Source organism: Eurosta solidaginis, chromosome 1 (genome assembly GCF_040869045.1).
Source record: "Eurosta solidaginis isolate ZX-2024a chromosome 1, ASM4086904v1, whole genome shotgun sequence".
Lineage (NCBI taxonomy): Eukaryota > Metazoa > Arthropoda > Insecta > Diptera > Tephritidae > Eurosta > Eurosta solidaginis.
Genome location: NC_090319.1, coordinates 170709455 through 170729710, shown reverse-complemented (window position 1 = coordinate 170729710; position 20256 = coordinate 170709455). Strand labels below are relative to the sequence as shown.

General features: G+C 38.2%; 2 protein-coding genes across 2 annotated transcripts in view; both read right to left on the bottom strand.

The window, feature by feature from the left end:
• Window positions 1-20256, bottom strand: part of Spf30 (Splicing factor 30) — a 190987-nt gene that overhangs the window by 27675 nt on the left and 143056 nt on the right. The window lies entirely within an intron of this gene.
• LOC137236937 (putative nuclease HARBI1) overlaps window positions 5248-20256 on the bottom strand; it is a 102960-nt gene continuing 87951 nt past the window's right edge. The window contains exons 2-5 of the mRNA XM_067760024.1: window positions 7737-8036; window positions 7361-7670; window positions 7037-7307; window positions 5248-6402 (exon numbers count right to left, since the gene is read on the bottom strand). Of these exons, the coding sequence (XP_067616125.1) occupies window positions 6262-6402; window positions 7037-7307; window positions 7361-7617 (669 nt within the window). The 5' untranslated portion in view covers window positions 7618-7670; window positions 7737-8036 and the 3' untranslated portion in view covers window positions 5248-6261. The remainder of the gene's footprint in view (window positions 6403-7036; window positions 7308-7360; window positions 7671-7736; window positions 8037-20256) is intronic.

Here is a 20256-nt window from a genome sequence, read left to right as displayed (position 1 = left end):
GTTGTAGCTTTTTGACAAAACTTCCAATGGGCTATATGTCAAAAAAGTTGCAACTAATTTAAAGTATACGCCCCATTGAATTAAGAACTTGAACTGAAGATTTTATTTAACCAAAAGCAACAGAGACTTTTCGGTGCTTTATTTTTGGCGAAACACTGTACATATCGTCACTTGCTTGCCAGAAGCGTGAGTGTGCCATTTTTTAAATTTTGATCTAATCAGGCCATTAGATGAACCATTAAATATTCTATATTGTATCAAAATCTCGATTAAAATGCATAACAGGAAGGCTGTATAATTTGCATAACAGAAAGGCACTCTAATTTTCAAAAAATAGCTAACTCTATAATAGAAGCCACCTAAACGAAAGTTGCAAAAGTTACAAAGAGTTAATCAAACGTTGATAAACGGACATCAAAATTTGCACCTTTTTTGAGCGGTGTGAAGTTAGCCCCCCCAACTAAAAATTTTTAATTTTTTAAAATGCTAATCGTTTGATAGTCGTTTGATAATGATTGATACGCTTCTATTTTCGTTTGATAGTTATACGTTTGTTAGAAAAAAAAAATTTAAATATCTATGTGAAGTTAGCCCCCCCAACTAAAAATGTTGAATTTTTTAAAACGCTAATCGTTTGATAGTCGTTTGATAATGATTGATACACTTCGATATTCGTTTGATAGTTATTCGTTTGTTAGAAAAACGAAATTTTTTAAAATATCTATGTGAAGTTAGCCCCCCCAACTAAAAATGTTTAACTTTTTAAAGCGCTAATCGTTTGATAGTCGTTTGATAATGATTGATACACTTCGATATTCGTTTGATAGTTATTCGTTTGTTAGAAAAACGAAATTTTTTAAAATATCTATGTGAAGTTAGCCCCCCCCAACTAAAAATTTTTAATTTTTTAAAACGCTAATCGTTTGATAGTCGTTTGATAATGATTGATACACTTCGATATTCGTTTGATAGTTATTCGTTTGTTATAAAAACGAAATTTTTTAAAATATCTATGTGAAGTTAGCCCCCCCAACTAAAATTTTTTAATTTTTTAAAACGCTAATCGTTTGATAGTCGTTTGATAACGATTGATACACTTCGATATTCGTTTGATAGTTATTCGTTTGTTAGAAAAACGAAATTTTTTAAAATATCTATGTGAAGTTAGCCCCCCCAACTGAAAATTTTTAATTTTTTAAAACGCTAATCGTTTTATAGTCGTTTGATAATGATTGATACACTTCGATATTCGTTTCATAGTTATTCGTTTGTTAGAAAAACGAAATTTTTAAAAATATCTATGTGAAGTTAGCCCCCCCAACTAAAAATTTTTAATTTTTTAAAACGCTAATCGTTTGATAATGATTGATACGCTTTTATATGCGTTTGATAGTTATTCGTTCGTTAAAAAAATTTAAATATCTACATATGTCAAATCGCCCCCAGTTGATAATTTTTCAGGCTCTAGAGGCCTAGGAGCTCGAAGCGATGTCTATGTCATTCTCTGGTTGATAATACGTGATAATGCAACTGGCTGCACTCCCCTCGTTGCGGCTCTTAAGTTAGAAGGGCATACAAATTTTATGTTATTTTTATATATAGGAAGAAGATAAACATTAATAAGTTAATCCCCCAATTGATAAGTTATAATTTTTTCGAGTTGGGTACATGTATGCATATTTTTCTGAGTTTTAGTATTTTTTCATAATTAAAAATTTGTTTTTAATTATTTTATTTTCGTGTTAAAACAATGTGTTACATAGTTTTATTTTCTAAATAATCACAAATATTTATAATTTTACATTTACTTCCTTTTTAATTTCGAAACTAGCATAACTGCACTTTCCATTTTATTTGTTGCGTCCCTCCCATAAATTGTTATCCTCGGAGCAATTCCCTGCAGCTGGTTTGCTCCATACCCTGCTGGTTTGCTCCATACCCGTCCCCGAAAAATTTTCAACGCATTTGTGGCTCCCTGCTGTTCACGTCTAACGACGCCCCGCGGCCGACGCAGAACCGTACCTGTGCAACACTCCAGCAGCAACACTGCTTTGCATACTATATCTACTGCCCGCTGTTGCTGGCGCCGATCGGCGCCTCCTACTCTTACGGCCGCTCCAACCCATCACTACAATCATAGTAGCACAGTCAGGAGCAATGCCGAGCATCGGCCCCCGCCCCCATCGTCCCCTATCTTTTCCAGCAAAAACACACAAGCACGTCGTGGACACAATCTCTTAGTACCTGTCCCGTTGTGCACTGTTTGCAACTACAGAATATATACGTTTGCGTCATCCCTCCAGTGCAGTTCCTGCCTTGGGCGGTCTCACTTTCCTAGAAGTTCTGGAGTTGCACACGGTTACAACGTCACAGAAAAGACTTGCTTTCATCACCCACTACTCTGTGCAATATAATCTATTTGACCCTGACATTCGCTACGGTTGTCGCCAAGCTTATCTTTATTGTGGTTGTAGTATGTAGACGCCGTGTTGAATGTGATCAGCCCTAATTATTCAACTTAATGGTCTACAGTATGTTGATTTTCGTCAGCGCCGACGTGGCTATCACTTGAAGTTAACGGTATAACAATCAATGCAAAAATATAGGTTTAAATTTTAATATATGTATGTAGTTTTGAATTCTACTGCATTATATTGTTGCCACAACGCGTTTATTTTTGGGACCAAAATTCGTTATGAAAAAATACTAAAACTCAGAAAAATATGCATACATGTACCCAACTCGAAAAAATTATAACTTATCAATTGGGGAATTAACTTCACATGAAATTTTAATATTTTTAACACTCTTTTATTAATTGAACCTGTATGTAAGTTTGTACATATGTAACTCTCCTTATAAAATTCTCGTGGCCCAATTTTCGTTACCATACTCCTCCGAAACAGCTGGACCGATTCTCATAAAATTTTGTATACCTATTGGATATGACAATCGGCTAAAGTCTTTTTTATTATTATTGCCTATGGTGTCGAGACCCATATTAGGGACCCCGGAATTTTTTTTATGTAATTGTACAAAATGGATATCAAATAAAGATGCTGATGACATAAAAGTAAACTATTTGGTTTATTTAAAGCCGTTTAACAGATATAATCAAAACTACGGATAAGAGGTACCCTGAAATTAATGTTTATCTTCTTCCTATATATAAAAATGACATAAAATGTGTATGCCCTTCTAACTTAAGAGCCGCAACGAGGGGAGTGCAGCCAGTTGCATTATCACGTATTATCAACCAGAGAATGACATAGACATCGCTTCGAGCTCCTAGGCCTCTAGAGCCTGAAAAATTATCAACTGGGGGCAATTTGACATATGTAGATATTTAAATTTTTTTTAACGAACGAATAACTATCAAACGCATATAAAAGCGTATCAATCATTATCAAACGATTAGCGTTTTAAAAAATTAAAAATTTTTAGTTGGGGGGGCTAACTTCACATAGATATTTTTAAAAATTTCGTTTTTCTAACAAACGAATAACTATGAAACGAATATCGAAGTGTATCAATCATTATCAAACGACTATAAAACGATTAGCGTTTTAAAAAATTAAAAATTTTCAGTTGGGGGGGCTAACTTCACATAGATATTTTAAAAAATTTCGTTTTTCTAACAAACGAATAACTATCAAACGAATATCGAAATGTATCAATCATTATCAAACGACTATCAAACGATTAGCGTTTTAAAAAATTAAAAATTTTTAGTTGGGGGGGCTAACTTCACATAGATATTTTAAAAAATTTCGTTTTTATAACAAACGAATTACTATCAAACGAATATCGAAGTGTATCAATCATTATCAAACGACTATCAAACGATTAGCGTTTTAAAAAATTAAAAATTTTTAGTTGGGGGGGCTAACTTCACATAGATATTTTAAAAAATTTCGTTTTTCTAACAAACGAATAACTATCAAACGAATATCGAAGTGTATCAATCATTATCAAACGACTATCAAACGATTAGCGTTTTAAAAAATTAAAAATTTTTAGTTGGGGGGGCTAACTTCACATAGATATTTTAAAAAATTTTGTTTTTCTAACAAACGAATAACTATCAAATGAATATCGAAGTGTATCAATCATTATCAAACGACTATCAAACGATTAGCGTTTTAAAAAATTAAACATTTTTAGTTGGGGGGGCTAACTTCACATAGATATTTAAATTTTTTTTTTTCTAACAAACGAATAACTATCAAACGAAAATAGAAGCGTATCAATCATTATCAAACGACTATCAAACGATTAGCATTTAAAAAAATTAAAAAATTTTAGTTGGGGGGGCTAACTTCACACCGCTCCTTTTTTGGCAGAGGGTCTAACAAATTTTTGAGTACGCAGTTTTGTATCCCAATTAATTTCAGAATAATGGTATAAATGCTAGAACGACTAAAAAGTTTATCTGAATTTTCAGAATTTTTTGTAGAGGCTGTTGAGAAATTTCTTCCATACAACGCATGAGAAAATGTTTCTTTTGTATGGAAGAAAATGTTGAACAGCCTCTACAAAAAAGTTCTGAAAATTCAGATAAACTTTTTAGTCGTTCTAGCATTTACACCATTATTCTGAAATTGATTGGGCTACAAAACTGCGTACTCAAAATTTTGCTAGACCCTCTGCCAAAAAAGGTGCAAATTTTGATGTACGTTTTTCAAAGTTTAATTAATTTTTTGTAACTTTTGCAACTTTTGTTTAGGTGGTTTCTATTATAGATTTCTGAGCCACTGTTTGTATCTATACTTATTTTTAGTTTTTAATGATTCTTTATATATATACATAGTTTGAAAGTGAAAATTATAGACTGAATAAATATAAACAACAAACGATGAAGTTCTTAATTAAAAAAATACTTATTTCAATGGTACTGCATTTTATTAAGATAACAGCGTCCTTAAAAGTATACGTAAATACAGCAAAGTTTATAAAAGAAATACTATTTAAATTTTAATATACGGTTACTCACAGAAATAAGTACACACTTGGTTTATTCTGATAAAAACTCATATTCAGTGGCTTACAGCTTAATTATTAATTTTTATTAAATAATTTTCATTAAAAACATCGCAATTTCCCTTACGGAAATCAAATTTAAAAAAATTTCAAAGGTCAGGAGAGTTAATCAAAATTTGAAAAATGGCCATCAAAATTTTTCGATATTTTGTATCAGAGTTTCGAGAAATTTTTTGAGTATGCAGTTTTGTAGCCCATTAAATTTTAGTATAATAATGTGTTACTTAGAAAAAGCTCAAAATTTTTCCTGAATTTTGAGAATTATTTTCGGCGAGGGTGTTGAGCAATTTCTTCCATACATTGCATTAACAAAAAAAATTCTGAAAATTCCGGAAAATTTTTGGGCTTTTTCTAACTTGCACATTATTATACTAAAATTTAATGGGCTACAAAACTGCATACTCAAAAAATTTCTCGAAACTCTGATACAAAATATCGAAAAATTTTGATGGCCATTTTTCAAATTTTGATTAACTCTCCTGACCTTTGAAATTTTTTTAAATTTGGTTTCCGTAAGGGAAATTGCGATGTTTTTAATGAAAATTATTTAATAAAAATTAATAATTAAGCTGTGAGCCACTGAATATGAGTTTTTATCAGAATAAACCAAGTGTGTACTTATTTCTGTAACTGTACATAATCCAATTGACATTTTACAAAATAGAGTTCATTTTCACTGTGCATACATATATTAAAGAAATGAAGCACTGTTTTGCCAGGGAACTGACCCAGCGACAGAATTAACATAATCTTTCAGTACATTTCGTATATATTTCCCATAATCAGAGCCTCTTCCTCGGTAGGCACCTAGTTCACCTAACTTTTCTAAGCTTTCTTCCTGAACTGTTTGCCATTGTCCTGCTTCCCAATTCCCGTCGCTGGTCTAAAATCCAGAGAACATAGCTGGATTATACGTTTGCCGAGACTTATTTAAAAGGAAGTTATGCAGCAGGCAACATGCTGAAGCAACTAATTGCGCACGATCAGGATGGCAAATTAAAACTTTCCTCAGGCAAAGCCACCTGGAACTCAAAATTCCAAACGCATTTTCAATGCAGCGTCTTGCCTTGCTCAACCTATAGTTAAAAATCCTTTCTTACGTAGAAAGGGGTTTGCCACGAATTGGTTTTATAATTCGCTTGCATAGTGGAAATGCGTCATCCCCTACAATGAATTGCGGTATTTTTTTCCATCGATGAAGGTGTCCGGAGGAAAGTTACACTAGTCATTAAGGACACTTGAGCCAAACTTCGAATTTTTAACCACGTTGGAGTCACCTTCACTTTCATAAGCGCCAACATCGATGTAAGTAAATCTATAATTCGCATCGCATGTAGCCATTAATACAATTGAATGGAAACCCTGTAATTAAATAAATTAAAATCGTTTATTATTTTTGGTTAAATATGCAAATCTGAGGTAGTTGAGCATAAGCAATTCTATTTATATTTGAACTTGTGTTGAAGATACTCCATCTTTCCTAAACCTCCTCGTACTCTTTAGGTTGAAATGGCCGGTCCAGGACTCTTTCTCCTTAGAAGTTTAACATTCTATTTATAATTGTTGCTTCAAATCGGACAAAGGGCTTACCAAAAGAAATTAAAAAAAATTTTATTTATATATAGATATTCCTTAAAATATCTTTCACTGGAATATCTGTAAAAGTATATTCCTCAATGCTGGTACCTAAATTATGCTAGTCTTCCCAATGCTTTAAATTACGATAGAGGCGTATTCATAAGCAATATTAAGAAGGTACTTTAAACTAGTTGCAGCTTTTTTGACACATAGCCCATTGCAAATTATGTCAAAAAACTGTTATATATATAGTACTTACTTCAAGTACCTTCTTAATTCTGACTATTAACATGACCCATAGTCTTTTATAGTGATTCGGAATGATACTATTCCATTGGAGAATCCTAAATGTGTTAACTCTACCACTCAAAGAATGAAATGTATTTAGGATTACCTATGTGTATGTGCAAAAACTTACTTTATAATTATAGAATAAGCTTCCAGAATTTGGTGGTGCTTTTATAGCGACATGTTTCCCATCAATGGCACCAACGCAGTTTGGGAAATTCCACTGCTTTTGAAAACCGTCAGCTACTTCCCGCAATGTGGCCTCTGTCCACTCTGCAATTTCCTGCTTCAGGGCACAGCAAATCGCCTTGCATACATCGGAAACGATTTTTCCAATATGCTGTTTGCTAATGTGGTAGCAAGAGGCGATATGACTCTGTAAAGTTCCAGCAGCCATGTATCTAAGAAAAGAAACCAATAAAATTTGATTTTTATCAATGTTTTAAAACCTTACTCTAGCACAATTGCTAATTTCGTTTTGGTGGGGATACCATCTTTTGGCCTCGTATTCTTTTTTGGACGGAGGTGCGGCTGCAATAATTCGAAAAGTTCGTCGAAAATTTCCGGCGGCATACGGAAATTTTCAATGAACCTACTGCTGTCCATGTGCAAATGTTCGAAGTCACTCGCGAACCTGCCCTTTTCGTTCCTATCTTTCAGGTATGGGCTTACCCAATGCCTTGCCTTCTTGCGTCGTTTGCTTCTCTGCATTTCCTCTGTATGCCATCATGGCTCCACAGCTTAGTAGATTCAAAAAATTTATCCTACAATAAAATTAAAATTTGTATGCAAAAACAATACATAATTGTGTGAAATTTTGTGTTACTTACTCGTCGTCCATCACTACAAAAAGTATAATTCAATAGCACACCAAAAAATCCGTAATTTTCTACAACAGCAGGTATAAAACTTAGAAAAAATTCGCGAGCTTTTATTGCAGTTTTATATTTTCATTTCTTTTGTTTATTTTATAATATTTACATTTCTTGTGTTTATGTGCTCTTCTTCTCGCTTGCTTCGCTATTCATCGTGGATTTTTAAACGTCAAAATTACTTCCATACTACTATTTTTCACGCAAGAAAAAAGGCAAAATTTTTCTTGAGCAATTACTTGTGATCTGCGTACCAAGCTTTAAAATAAAGAATATTGTGGTTGTTGTTGTTGTTGTATTAACAGTGAGAATATTGTGGTAGAATGTAAATACATAATTTAGCACAAATTTGTACAAATAAGTGTTCTTTATTAAAATTACCAATTTCCTTTAACTATTTTGATGCATTCCCTTTAATTTAACTAGTGAAAAAACTCCTATGAAATGGCAGAGAAATCTCCCTCTCCCTCACATTCATAATACATACTTTTCTCCCATAACCGGTTTCCGCTTTTTCGAACATTGTTCAGAATAGGAGGAAAGGGAGAAGTGAATAAACTCACAAGGAATTTTTATTTAGAATACGAGGAATGGGAGAAGGGAAAAAACTCGCACGGAATTTGTGTTTAGAATTGGGCTGAATGCGTCCTACAGATGGCAATTTCGATAGTTGCACAGATTTTCGAATTTACAAATAACTTTTTCTATTAATTATAAACAAATAGAGTAATATTTGTTAACAAAAATAGGTCTATGCACTGCGGCTGATCAATACGAATCGATTCATATAACTTTTATATGATTTTACGTATGCTAAGTATGCGAAACAGCCTGTCAATTGATTGTATGCAAATTTTGTTAGCGTATTAATATATAGAGAGTGTGTAATATACTGCCTATGCAATATTTCGACCTAAAATGGAAAACGTTTTTGGATCGTTTTTTTCGTTTAATATACAACGTGAAATTTTCCGATTCAATCAAGTTGCATTTAAATAATAATAAAGTAAGTTGAAATAAAAGATAATATAATAAAATAAAATAAGAAATATCAAAATAAATTAGCATAAAAGACAATATACAAATTTTAATGTAATATCTTTGTAGCAAATTGAATATACAACGTGATAAAAGATAATATAATAAAATAAAATAAGAAATACCAAAATCAATTAGCATAAAAGACAATATACAAATTTTAATGTAATATCTTTGTAGCAAATTTATTTATTTTTTGTTCACTATAAGACGTGCTATATCTAAAATGAGCATAAAATCTGGAAATGCAAAAAACATTTGGGTCAAATTTGCAATTAATTGTTATATTCAATTCAATTCAATTTATTTAACACATTTGTACAAGTGAGACTATTGTCTCTTAAAGTACATCGATATTTGGATATGTGTACAATATAATAATGTGAGTATAACAATATTTATATTAATATAAAACAAATAACAGAAATAGACAATGTAGATTCGAGAAAATAGCTAGAATAGTGTTTTTCGTATATCAAAAAATTCAGACAAAGCCAATTTAAAGCGCGATGCATTGGGCTCATTTTTAAGAAAATTAGGTAATGAGTTCCATACTTTGATAGTACTGACAAAGAACGTCCTTGATGATGAGAGATATTTATGGTGTGGAACGATGAGGTTACAGGTTCTGTCAGATCTAGCAAAACATAAATTTCGGAATAGGTATTCTGGTTGTTTTTTATAAATTAATTTATTCAGGAAAATTAGATTGCGATAGTTTCGGAAGGTAGTAAGACTGCAATCAAGTATTTTAAACGAAAACTCTGATATGTGGTCAAATTTACGCTTCAAGTAGATATATCTTGCACAATTGTTCAATGCAAGTTGTAGCTTATTTCTAGACCTGCAGTCTATATCACCAAACACTAACCCTCCCAACGAAATGAAAGGAACTATTAGTGATCTGACTAACATTAATTTGACATTTGGAGGAATGAAAGCAGCTGTGTACCACAATTTCCTTAACACAAAATAAATTTTTGATAAAACGTAGTTAATATGATCAACACAGTTAAAATTGGAATTTAGTTTGAACCCTAAACTATTAACGACCGACTCATACTTAATGGTAATATCCTGTAGTATAACCGATGGCAAATAAATAAATTTAGTGAGTTTGAACAAAAGTTGACTCATTATTTCTGATTTCATTTTTTTAAAGCACCTAAAATGAAAAACAAAGAATCTGTTAAATAAAGACCTATGCTTTTACGTGTAAGTAAAATTTGTCCAAAAAATAGGCCGGTTAAGTTATTACTTCTCTTTAAAGTTTTTTTGTGCGCTAACAGTTATTTTAGAACAATTTTTTAAGGATTTTGGTACATATAGGTAATTGGCAACAATGGGAAACAATATTTTATTTCAACAGAAAATGAGCGAAGCAGTAGTTCTCTCACCGTTTGGCGTATACAAATATATACATATGTAGAGATGAAACATTTGAGCAACGCGACAATTGAGAATTTGGTGCTATGTACTCAGGGGGGTTTGTGAACCTAATGCGTCCTACAGATGGCAATTTCGATAGGTGCACAGATTTTCGAATTTACAAAAAACTTTTTCTATTAATTATAAACAAATAGAGTAATATTTGTTAACAAAAATAGATCTATGCACTGCGGCTGATCAATACGAATCGATTCATAACTTTTATATGATTTTACGTATGCTAAGTATGCGAAACAGCCTGTCAATTGATTGTATGGAAATTTTGTTAGCTTATTAATATATAGATAATTCTAGATAGAGTTACTGGCGAAGTTAACGAGTATCAAATGACACTGTTCTTAATAATGAAGATGTCGTACACTGTCCAATTGAATTTTTAAATTCGCTTAATCCCTCTGGCATACCGCCCCATAATTTGAAGTTAAAAAACGATATTCCAATTATTTTGCTGCGTAACATCAAGCCACCAACTCTATGCAATGGAACGAGATTACAAATAAAACGAATGCATAACAATATCCTCGAGGCAATGATCCTCACGGGTCCTGCGGCCGGAGAGATATCGTTCATACCCCGCATACCTATTATTCCAATGGATATGCCTTTCCAATATAAACGGTTACAATTTCCTGTGAAGGTTTCCTCTGCAGTCACAATCAACAAATTACAAGGCCAAACTTTCCACAATGTTGGTATTGACTTGCGTGCAGAGTGTTTCACCCATGGGCAGTTGTATGTTGCAATATCGAGAACTGGGAACCCTCAGAATCAAACTATACTGCTACCTTCAGATAATAAAACTAAAAATGTAGTGTATTCGGAAGTACGTTAAGTTATAGAATTAAATAAATACCCCATATATATATTTACAGTAATTCCCTTTTCTAATATCAATAACATACCTCACGTATAATTTGTTATTATTTTGTACAACAATAAACATCCGTTTTGCGAGCAACGTCGCACACGAGCTGCTAGTACGATATATATAGATATATGTAGATGATATAGCATGCCTTTATATTTTTAATTATGCACTCTTTGATCAACTTTTTTTCAACATTTGTATAGTAAAGTATTGAATTAAATATCCAGAGAGTTTCAATTGCGCTGTTTTTTTTAACAACGACAATGTACAATTAATTTTTTTTTTTTTAAACAACGATAATGTACAATTTATTCTAGCTCGTACTAGATTTCAATGTTCATTCATCATTTATTAGCGCTTACCTGACTTAGCGATTTTGGTCGTTTCGTAAGAAGTCACGCCAGCTATCCCTGTTTCGCAATAACTGACGCCTAATGGGAGCACCAAGGGAGGTTGTTGTTGTAGCAATGCTACGCCTCATCCAATAGGTGTGACCGATCACAAATTGTCATCAATATCCTCTAACGGGAGTCCAAGGAAACTTGCTGTTTCAACAGGGGTGGACCTTACTGAGAGGGGTGTTAGAGGCGTTGGTTTCACAATACAGTTGAAGAGATGGTTGGTGTCATTTTGGGACACGTTACAAGCAGGACATATGCTTTGTATGTCGGGGTTGATTCTGGATAGGTAAGAGTTTAACCTGTTATAGTATCAAGATCGAAGTTGAGCCAGAGTCACTCGCGTTTCCCTAGGGAGAGTGCGTTCCTCTTTTGAACATTTAGGGTATTGTTCTTTGAGTACAGGATTCACCGCGCAATTCCTGGCATAGAGTTCCGACAGCTGTTTGTGGAGTTCACTGAGGACCTGCTTGTGTTTTTGGCTGCATACGGCTGTGTTCTCAGGTGCCGTATTTCCTCATAATGCTTACGGAGATGACTCCTTCAGCCCCTGGGTGATGTTGGCTTATCAATCAGATGTCTGTTAGGATGCCCAGGTTTATGGATATTGGTTAGCATTTCATTTCTCTCTCTGATGGGGAGTATTCTCGCCTCATTATGTAGATGGTGTTCTGGGGACATAAGAAGACAACCCGTGTTCCCTGTAGCTTCTTTCAGTGAGCAGTCCTTAGGCTTGGCGACCATATCGGAGACGCGTAGCATGCAATCGGCTGGCCAGTTGCTTTGTAAGTGGTAATGAGCGCTTCTTTATCTTTTCCCCAAGTACTGCCAGCAAGAGATTTGAGGATTTTATTACGGCTCTGGATTTTCGGTAAAATTAGGGCTGCATGCTCACCAAAATGTAAATCCTGATCAAACGTACGTGGGGTGTATGACAGTCGGTAGCGACATTTGGGACGTGAATGCTGTAAATAAGGTCGCCTATGATTTAGGTGATAATATCAGGTTTCGAGAGGTGAAAAAACTGGAAAGATCAGGGAGGTAGCCGTTTATTTTGTTGCAAAGCACATCGAGCTGTGGGCTTGGGCCTGTGGCCATTATCGTGCAGTCATCGGCGTAGGAAACGATAGTAACTCCTTCTGGTGGCGAAGGTAGCTTTGATATGTAGAAGTTAAACAAAAGTGGGGATAGGACACCACCCTGTGGCACCCCTTGTTTAATTCTTCTCGGTTTTGATGCTTCGTTTCTAAATTGCACCGATGCCTGCCGACTACCCAGATAATTTGCGGTCCACCTTTTAAGACATGGGGGAAGGTTCGACCCTTCCAGGTCTTGCAGTAACGTACCATGGTTGACCGTATCAAAAGCTTTTGATAGGTCTAACTAGGAGTACTGTTCTATGGTGGGGGTTTTGATTTAAACCGCAATTTATCTGGTTGCTAATGGCATTTAGCGCGGTGGTTGTGCTATGAAGTTTTCTAAAGCCACGCTGATGACAGGCTAGTTGCAAATTTGCTTTGAAATAGGGGAGCAAAATGGCTCCAAGCGTCTTGGCTACTGGCCATAGGAGAGATATAGGGTGATATGAATCTCCTATATTAGCTGGTTTCCCAGGCTTTAGTAGCGGGACCACTTTGGCCATTTTCTATTTTTCGGGAATGACAAAGGTGGAAAGGGATAGGTGGAAAACATGTGTTAAATATTTGAAACCCTCTTTTCTTAGGCTTTTAAGCATCGGCATGGCTACACCGTCTGGGCCCACTGCTTTAAATGGTTTATCTTGACCGATGGCATCCTCAAACTCTTTGGCGGTGATGGTAATTGCGCTGAATTTATGTTTATGTGCGCGTCTCTTGGCTCTCCGTCTAACTTTGTCAACCGTAGAATGCATTATATATTGTCGGCAAAAGGCGGTCGCCCATTTTTTCGCATCCGACAGCACTTTATCGCCAAAGGCGATGGAAATTTTGTCATTGTGCTTGGACGGATTCGATAGGGACTTTACAGTGGACCAAATCTTACCCACACCGGCAGAGAGGTTACAACTACTTAGATGCTCCTCCCATTTCGCCTGCTTGTGTTCTTCCACAAGCAATCTGATGCATTGGTTTATTTCCCTTATTTGGGGGTCGCCGGGATCGAGCTGTCTTATAAGGTAACGTTCTCTCGCTAAATTTGCGGCCTCCGCCGGAAAATGAGGCCGAATTTCGGGGGTTCTTCCGGCGGGAATAAAGCGAGCCGAGGCGGATTCAATAACGTCGCGGAAAGCACGCTCCCCTTGGCGAGCATCAGTCGGGATATGGAGGGAAGCAAAGCGGCTGTCTGTAAAGGATTTGTATTCATCCAACTTTCCTTTTTAAGACGCATTTATTAGCTTGGCCTGTATCTACATATGTATGTAACGGAATCTTTGAGCTTAATTTTCACCGGTTTCTAGAAGTCTGATTAATTTGAAACTTTGCATACGTATGAAGGACCGATGACAATGCATTAATGTGATGGTGTTGTGACATAAGGTCAACGGCCATAAGGTCAATTGGCCTTATTACCACTTTGAATGGCCATAAGTTTGATTGAAACTTTGCACACGTATCAAGGCTCGATGACAATGCATTAATGGGATGGTGGGGTGACATAAGGTCAATGGCCATAAGGTCAATTGGCCTTATTATCACTTTGAATGGCCATAAGTTTGATTGAAACTTTGCACACGTATCAAGGCTCGATGACAATGCATTAATGTGATGGTGTGGTGACATAAGGTCAACGGCCATAAGGTCAATTGGCCTTATTACCACTTTGAATGGCCATAAGTTTGATTGAAACTTTGCACACATATCAAGGCTCTACGACAATGCAATAATGTGATGGTGGGGTGACATAAGGTTAACGGACAGAAGGTCAATTGAACTTATGACCACCCCAAATGGCCATAGAATTAAAACCTTGCACATAATGCGAAAAACGCATTCCTTTATTAATGATAGAAGTGGAGGCATGGCACATCTACGAAAGAGCATACTGGAGCCCTTTTTAACACGCTTTTATTAGCTTGGCCTGTATCTATCTATGTATCCATGTATGTATGTAACGGAATCTGGAGTGGAGCCGAGAGCCCCTGTAATGCAGAGCTCCGAACTCCGTTGCACCTTTTGAAGCATTTTAAGATAGGTACTTTTAGCTAGTGCAGGCCACCAGACCAAGGCACCATAAAGAAGAATCGGGCGCACAATGGCTGTGTAAATCCAGTAGGCCACCTTAGGGGAGAATCCCCAGGAAGTGCCAATTGCCCTCTTGCAGGTGAACAGCTCTGCTGCTGGCTTCGTGGATAGCTCCACTATATGGTCACTCCATAATAGCTTCTTATGCAGAATGACTGATAAACTCTAAGAACGCACCCCCAATTCTTGGCGGTGTAAGATTTGGTACTTTGTACCTCCTCGTGAAGAGGACAAGCTCGGTTTTATCTGGGTTGACTTCCAAACCTGTGGCTGTGGCCCAGTGCGAAATTTTGGATAGTGCCCCTTCCGTTAGGTTGCAAAGAGTTTGCGGAAATTTCCCCCGCATGGTGACGCAGATGTGCAGTAGGAGTGCAGCTGATGCTGCTTTAAAATGATGCAGGTTAATTTGGAGGACCCTGATCATAAAATGTCTGCGTTCTCCTCCGTGAGCGTCGTATCCGGGTCGCCATCCCCCAGAAGCTGACCCTCAGAGTTCAACCTCCTGAGAGCCAAGCTTCCAGCCGAGCCTGACGAAGCGTAGCCACTGCCCTCGTTTACCTCCATCTCGTCTTCAGTGGGGGGGGGGGGAGTTCAACCACCTCCGTGCGAGACTGAAGCTTTACCAAGGCTTCGACATCAGCCTTCTAAATCTTAAGGCTTATATTTTTGAAGCCGTAGCTTACTTTGAAGTCCTGCTTTTTCAGCGCTTCGACGCTAGCGCTGTCAAGCAACAGGACTATCTGCATCGTGGCCCGTTCAAATTTCTCCCCGTTGACCACCTTCCAGTTCTTGAACGGTATACCCGGGTTGTACTCCTGGAGCAGGTCCAGGATGTCAGCTGGGTCCGTTGGCGTCACTGGAACTCAGGCTCTAGCCCTTGGTCGTGAGGAGATATCACGCGTCTCCACTACCTTGAGGCGCGCGCCCGGATATACCACCCCTATCAGCGTGACGGCGGCCCTATAGAGGTTTACCGACCTGGCGTCGTCACAGGCAATTAGCTTGACATTGCCCTGGAACCACACTGCATCGGTGTAAGATGGCGGTGGACCAGGGTTGTCTTTCTTAACCTTAACGCCACCGTAGCGAGCGCGTCCCCGATCCACTTCCACTGTTGTTTTGGGATCCTGCTGCCAATGATCTGCCGACCCTTGGCAATTTCGGCGAAATACCGCGTCCAGCCTCCCTGCGTCTTGGCCCTTTTCGGTGCCATGGGGTTGGATTCATCCATGGACCGCTGGCGTTTCGAGGTTTCATCACTCTCGACTAAAACTTTTAAAATTACTTGAACTAAAAAATTAAAAATAAATAATAGTTTAAAAAAACTACAAAAACACGCTTTTATAGCTAACCGAAATAAAAAATAGAAAATAATTTCCAATTAAAAAGAGTTTATATAACAGTAGTAGAAGGACAAACAATCATTTATAGTTAATCACCTCAAAATAAAATTATAATAATATTTAAGTTATTAACAGAATAATTTAATTCACAGTAAAAAGCGTGGGGTGCTTGATATTGAATGCTACAATTATTCTATTGGCAACTATCTGAGAGAAAAGATACGAAATGTAGTCAAATGGTGAAGTCGGCGGTACGCTCGAGCGAAATAAGTATTGGCAGATGGTCGGATGCCAATGTTACCATCGGGTGCCAGTTGACGCAGTTTACGAGTCCTGCGCTCACGATTGATATATCTGGCGAACTGTGACAGCTTCCTACCATACGAGTGAGGGCGTCTCCGTTTATTGTGCAGAACGTCGTTTCTTCTATTTGATCCGCCAACATCTCACACCTGCTGTCCGCCTGCAATTTTGAATGCCATAGATCGTCGCCTAAGATAATGTGATTATCGCCAGTGAGTAAGGCGCTGATACTAGGGCGGTATTCGCTGGGGCAGCAGGTGGCAGGAGGGATGTAGATGTTGATGATTTATAGGTTTACATCACCGTACCGGACAGATAAGCCCTGACGTTCCTAGACATTGTCCCTGCGGCCGATGTCGGGATCAATATATTATATTGATCTGAGTGATGTATGATAAACGCGAGACCGCCTCCATTTCCGCTCACGCGATCTTTTCTGTGGACATTATACCCAGAACAGGTCTGCAGAGCAGATCTTGCTGTGAGCTTCGTCTCTTGAATCGCAGCAATGCGGATGTTGTGCCGCTTCATGAAATCGACAATCTCCGTGATCGTCCCACTGAATCCATTACAGATTAACTGCAGAATTCTGAAGTGCATAGGGGGAGACGCCGTCACTCTAGGAGTAAGTGACGGGGGACTACGCCTGAGTTGTGAACGGCTAGGACGCAATTGCTGTTGTGGCCCTGGGACTCTACGGGACGCTCTTGGGCGTGAACAGAAAGGAGCCAAAAAAGATTTATAAAAGTTACGAGGACGTCGGGTTTTGGGATCTAGCCCAGAACAACCTGTCCGATGCAACCATCCCTTGCACGTGACACACTGACAAGAGTATGATTAAAATATTCTTTTCCGGCAAACGCAGCAAAACCATTTGTCAGGACCGGGGTCAGGAGACCGACCCGGATTGCGTTCGATACCTTCCCGGAGCAGGAAAATATGGCGCAGTCTCGCTGCAAGGAGCTGGGATGATGACAATTTGTGGGAGGGACACAACAAATTAAATGGGGTTGCACTGAAATGACAGTCCTTGGTCGGGAAAAATCCCGAGTCGCTCCGGTACATAGAACCGACTGCCTTGGGAAGTGACCAAGGGAAGTCAAGTCTTCCTCCACCTGCCTCTCCCGTCCTGTGCTTTGAAACTTGAGGTGTCGACTGAAATACTTTCTTGGCGAGGCGTCTTCGTCCATTCGAACAAGATGTCCTAGCAAGCGAACATTTGGGTTTTTATTCCCTGCACTATTGGCATATCTTCTTAAACTCTGCTTATTTTCCCGCTGCCAAATGCTGCTTTGAAGCCGACGAAAAGATGGTGAGTGTCGATTCTCTTGTCGTGACTCTCGTCCAGGATCTGGCGCATCGTGCAAACCTGGTCGATAGTAGATTTACCAGGTCTGAAGCCGCACTGACAAGGTACAATCAGTTTGTTAACTATGGGCTGCAGTCTTCCGCGCAGTACCCTGGATAGAACCTTATACGCGATATTAAGTAGGTTGACTCTGTGGCAATTGGCGCAGAGTACACTACACTGGGTTGGTCCCCATACAAAAAAAAAGTTGTTAATGTCCGCCTCTAAATTTAAAGATTATGTTGAGAGGGTTTCGGAAAAATTTTTTTAAATTTTTTTTTGATCCTTCGAAAAACAGCCGAAAAGGTTTTTTCGTTGTAACTTGGTTATTTGACGTCCGATTTTTAAAATTGATATGTCATTATTCTGTCCTTGAAAAGCTTCAATTTTCCGTTCAAATTTCTCAAAAAAATAATTCAGCCCTTCAAATAAGGGAAAAGAGCGAACTACGACCACATTTTTGCTTTTTCAATTTGCTGAACGCGTTAATAAAAAAAAAAAAAATTACGAAATGTAGAATTTCGAACTTCGTAAGCCCATATCTATTTTTTGGAGGCTAAGTTCGAAAAACGGAGATAGTACTTTGTTCAGGTTAGGTTAGGTTGAACTGGCCGGTCCATGAGGACCTCACATAGACTGATTGGGTCCGTAGTGTTAGCAGAAGTTTGTTTTAACGACCAAACTGAAAAACCCTATCAAAAACCAGGACCTGTGTTATAATATAACTCCGTCCTCTTGGCAAATACTAGAAGATTCCTAGGACTTAAGCCACTTGCTGCTTCTAGATCTGACAGCTGTATCACTCCTAATAGCTGGAGTCTTAGCCTAGCAAGTGCAGGGCACGAGCACAGAACGTGCTCGATCGTTTCCTCCTCCAACCCACACTTCCTACATCTGCTATCACTGACCAAGCCTAATTTAAAGGCATGTGAAGCCAGAAGGCAGTGTCCGGTCAGAATACCCGTCATGGGTCTACAGTCCTCTTTTTTTAATGATAGAAGCAACTTTGTTAGTCTAAGGTTGTAAGACCTACACATAATCTTGAACCGACGTCTTTCCCGCTTGGTCGATCATGTGCACCTCTGGCCTTCGCTTAATCTCGCCCAGTCTAATTGGGACGTCTACGGAGCAAGCTTCAAGGGATGCGCCCTTTTTAGCTAGTTCGTTCGCTTTTTCATTCCCATTTGTTCCCACATGAGACTGCTTACACTCTAACACGAATTTAGATGCTGTGCTATGCGAGATTATTGCCTTAACTGCTGCTTGACTGTCAATATAAAAGTTAACACGGTTGCAGCTTAAGCTATTCTCTTCCAGGGTTTCTACTGTTTTGGTTACGGCTAATATTTTCGCTTGGAAAACGCTACAGTAATCCGGCAGCCTGTAGGATCTGCTTATTTCCGGATCAGCACAGTATACCGCAGACCCTACTCCTTCCACTACTTTGGAACCATCTGTGTACACATATATCGTCTCGTCCGCCATTTGTGCACCCTTTCGCCAACCGTCCACTCCTATTGCCTTAAGAAGCGTAGATAGTGAATCAGGTAGTCTGTTCGTCTTGTGATTGATGACGCTATACTACTATGGCCATATGGTCGGCGCTCAAGCTGCCCCGAGGCATCGAGCATGGTTGCGGTTGTTAATGCTATGTTCTTTGCTACCAGGTCTACAGGTGGAATGTGCAGAATGGCATACAGTGCAGCCGTCGGGGTTGTCTTCAGGGCTCCCGTAATGCTGAGCATCGATAGTCTGCATACCCCCTCTAATTTTTTGAGGTATGTTGTTTTTTGTGTGGCTTTCCACCAAAGAAGAACTCCATAGTATAGAATAGGGCCTGAACCCAATTAGAAAGAGAGGGCGATAAGCCCCACGTACACCCCAGCATTATTTTACATGCATAGAGTGCCGTTGAGACCCTCTTGACCCTCTTCTCCAAGTTGAGCTTCCATGAAAGCTTACTGTCTAGGATGATTCCTAGATAATTTGTGCAAGGTAAGGTCACCCCTCCTAACTTAGACCTCGTCTAATTTGGGACCTTGTACCTCTTTGTAAACAAGACCATATCCGTCTTCTCCGCATTGACTTTCAACCCGACCCAGGTATGAATATCCCGAAGCGCCCGATCCATCAAAGAACTAATCGTTGGAAGGCACTTTCCACTTATGACAATTGCAACGTCATCTGCTTGAGCCGTAAGTTTTACGGGTCCCTCATCGAAAAGCCTGAGCAGTTGGTTGATGACCAGCGTCCACAGCAGAGGTGATAGCACCGCTTCCTGTGGCGTGCCCGTGTCCACTGATTTCGTGGCCTCGTACAATCCCTGTATGCCTGTCGAAAGAGGCGATTAAAATACCAAATTGATTCAAGGGGCTGCCAGCGCAAAATATATAGCTTATCCAAGCTGTTGTTGTTGGTTGCAATTTTCGGTCACTAGATTTTTGCTGGGATGGTCCACCAGGTATGCCGCACGCATCTACTGGACCAGGTGGGGTAATGACACCACATCC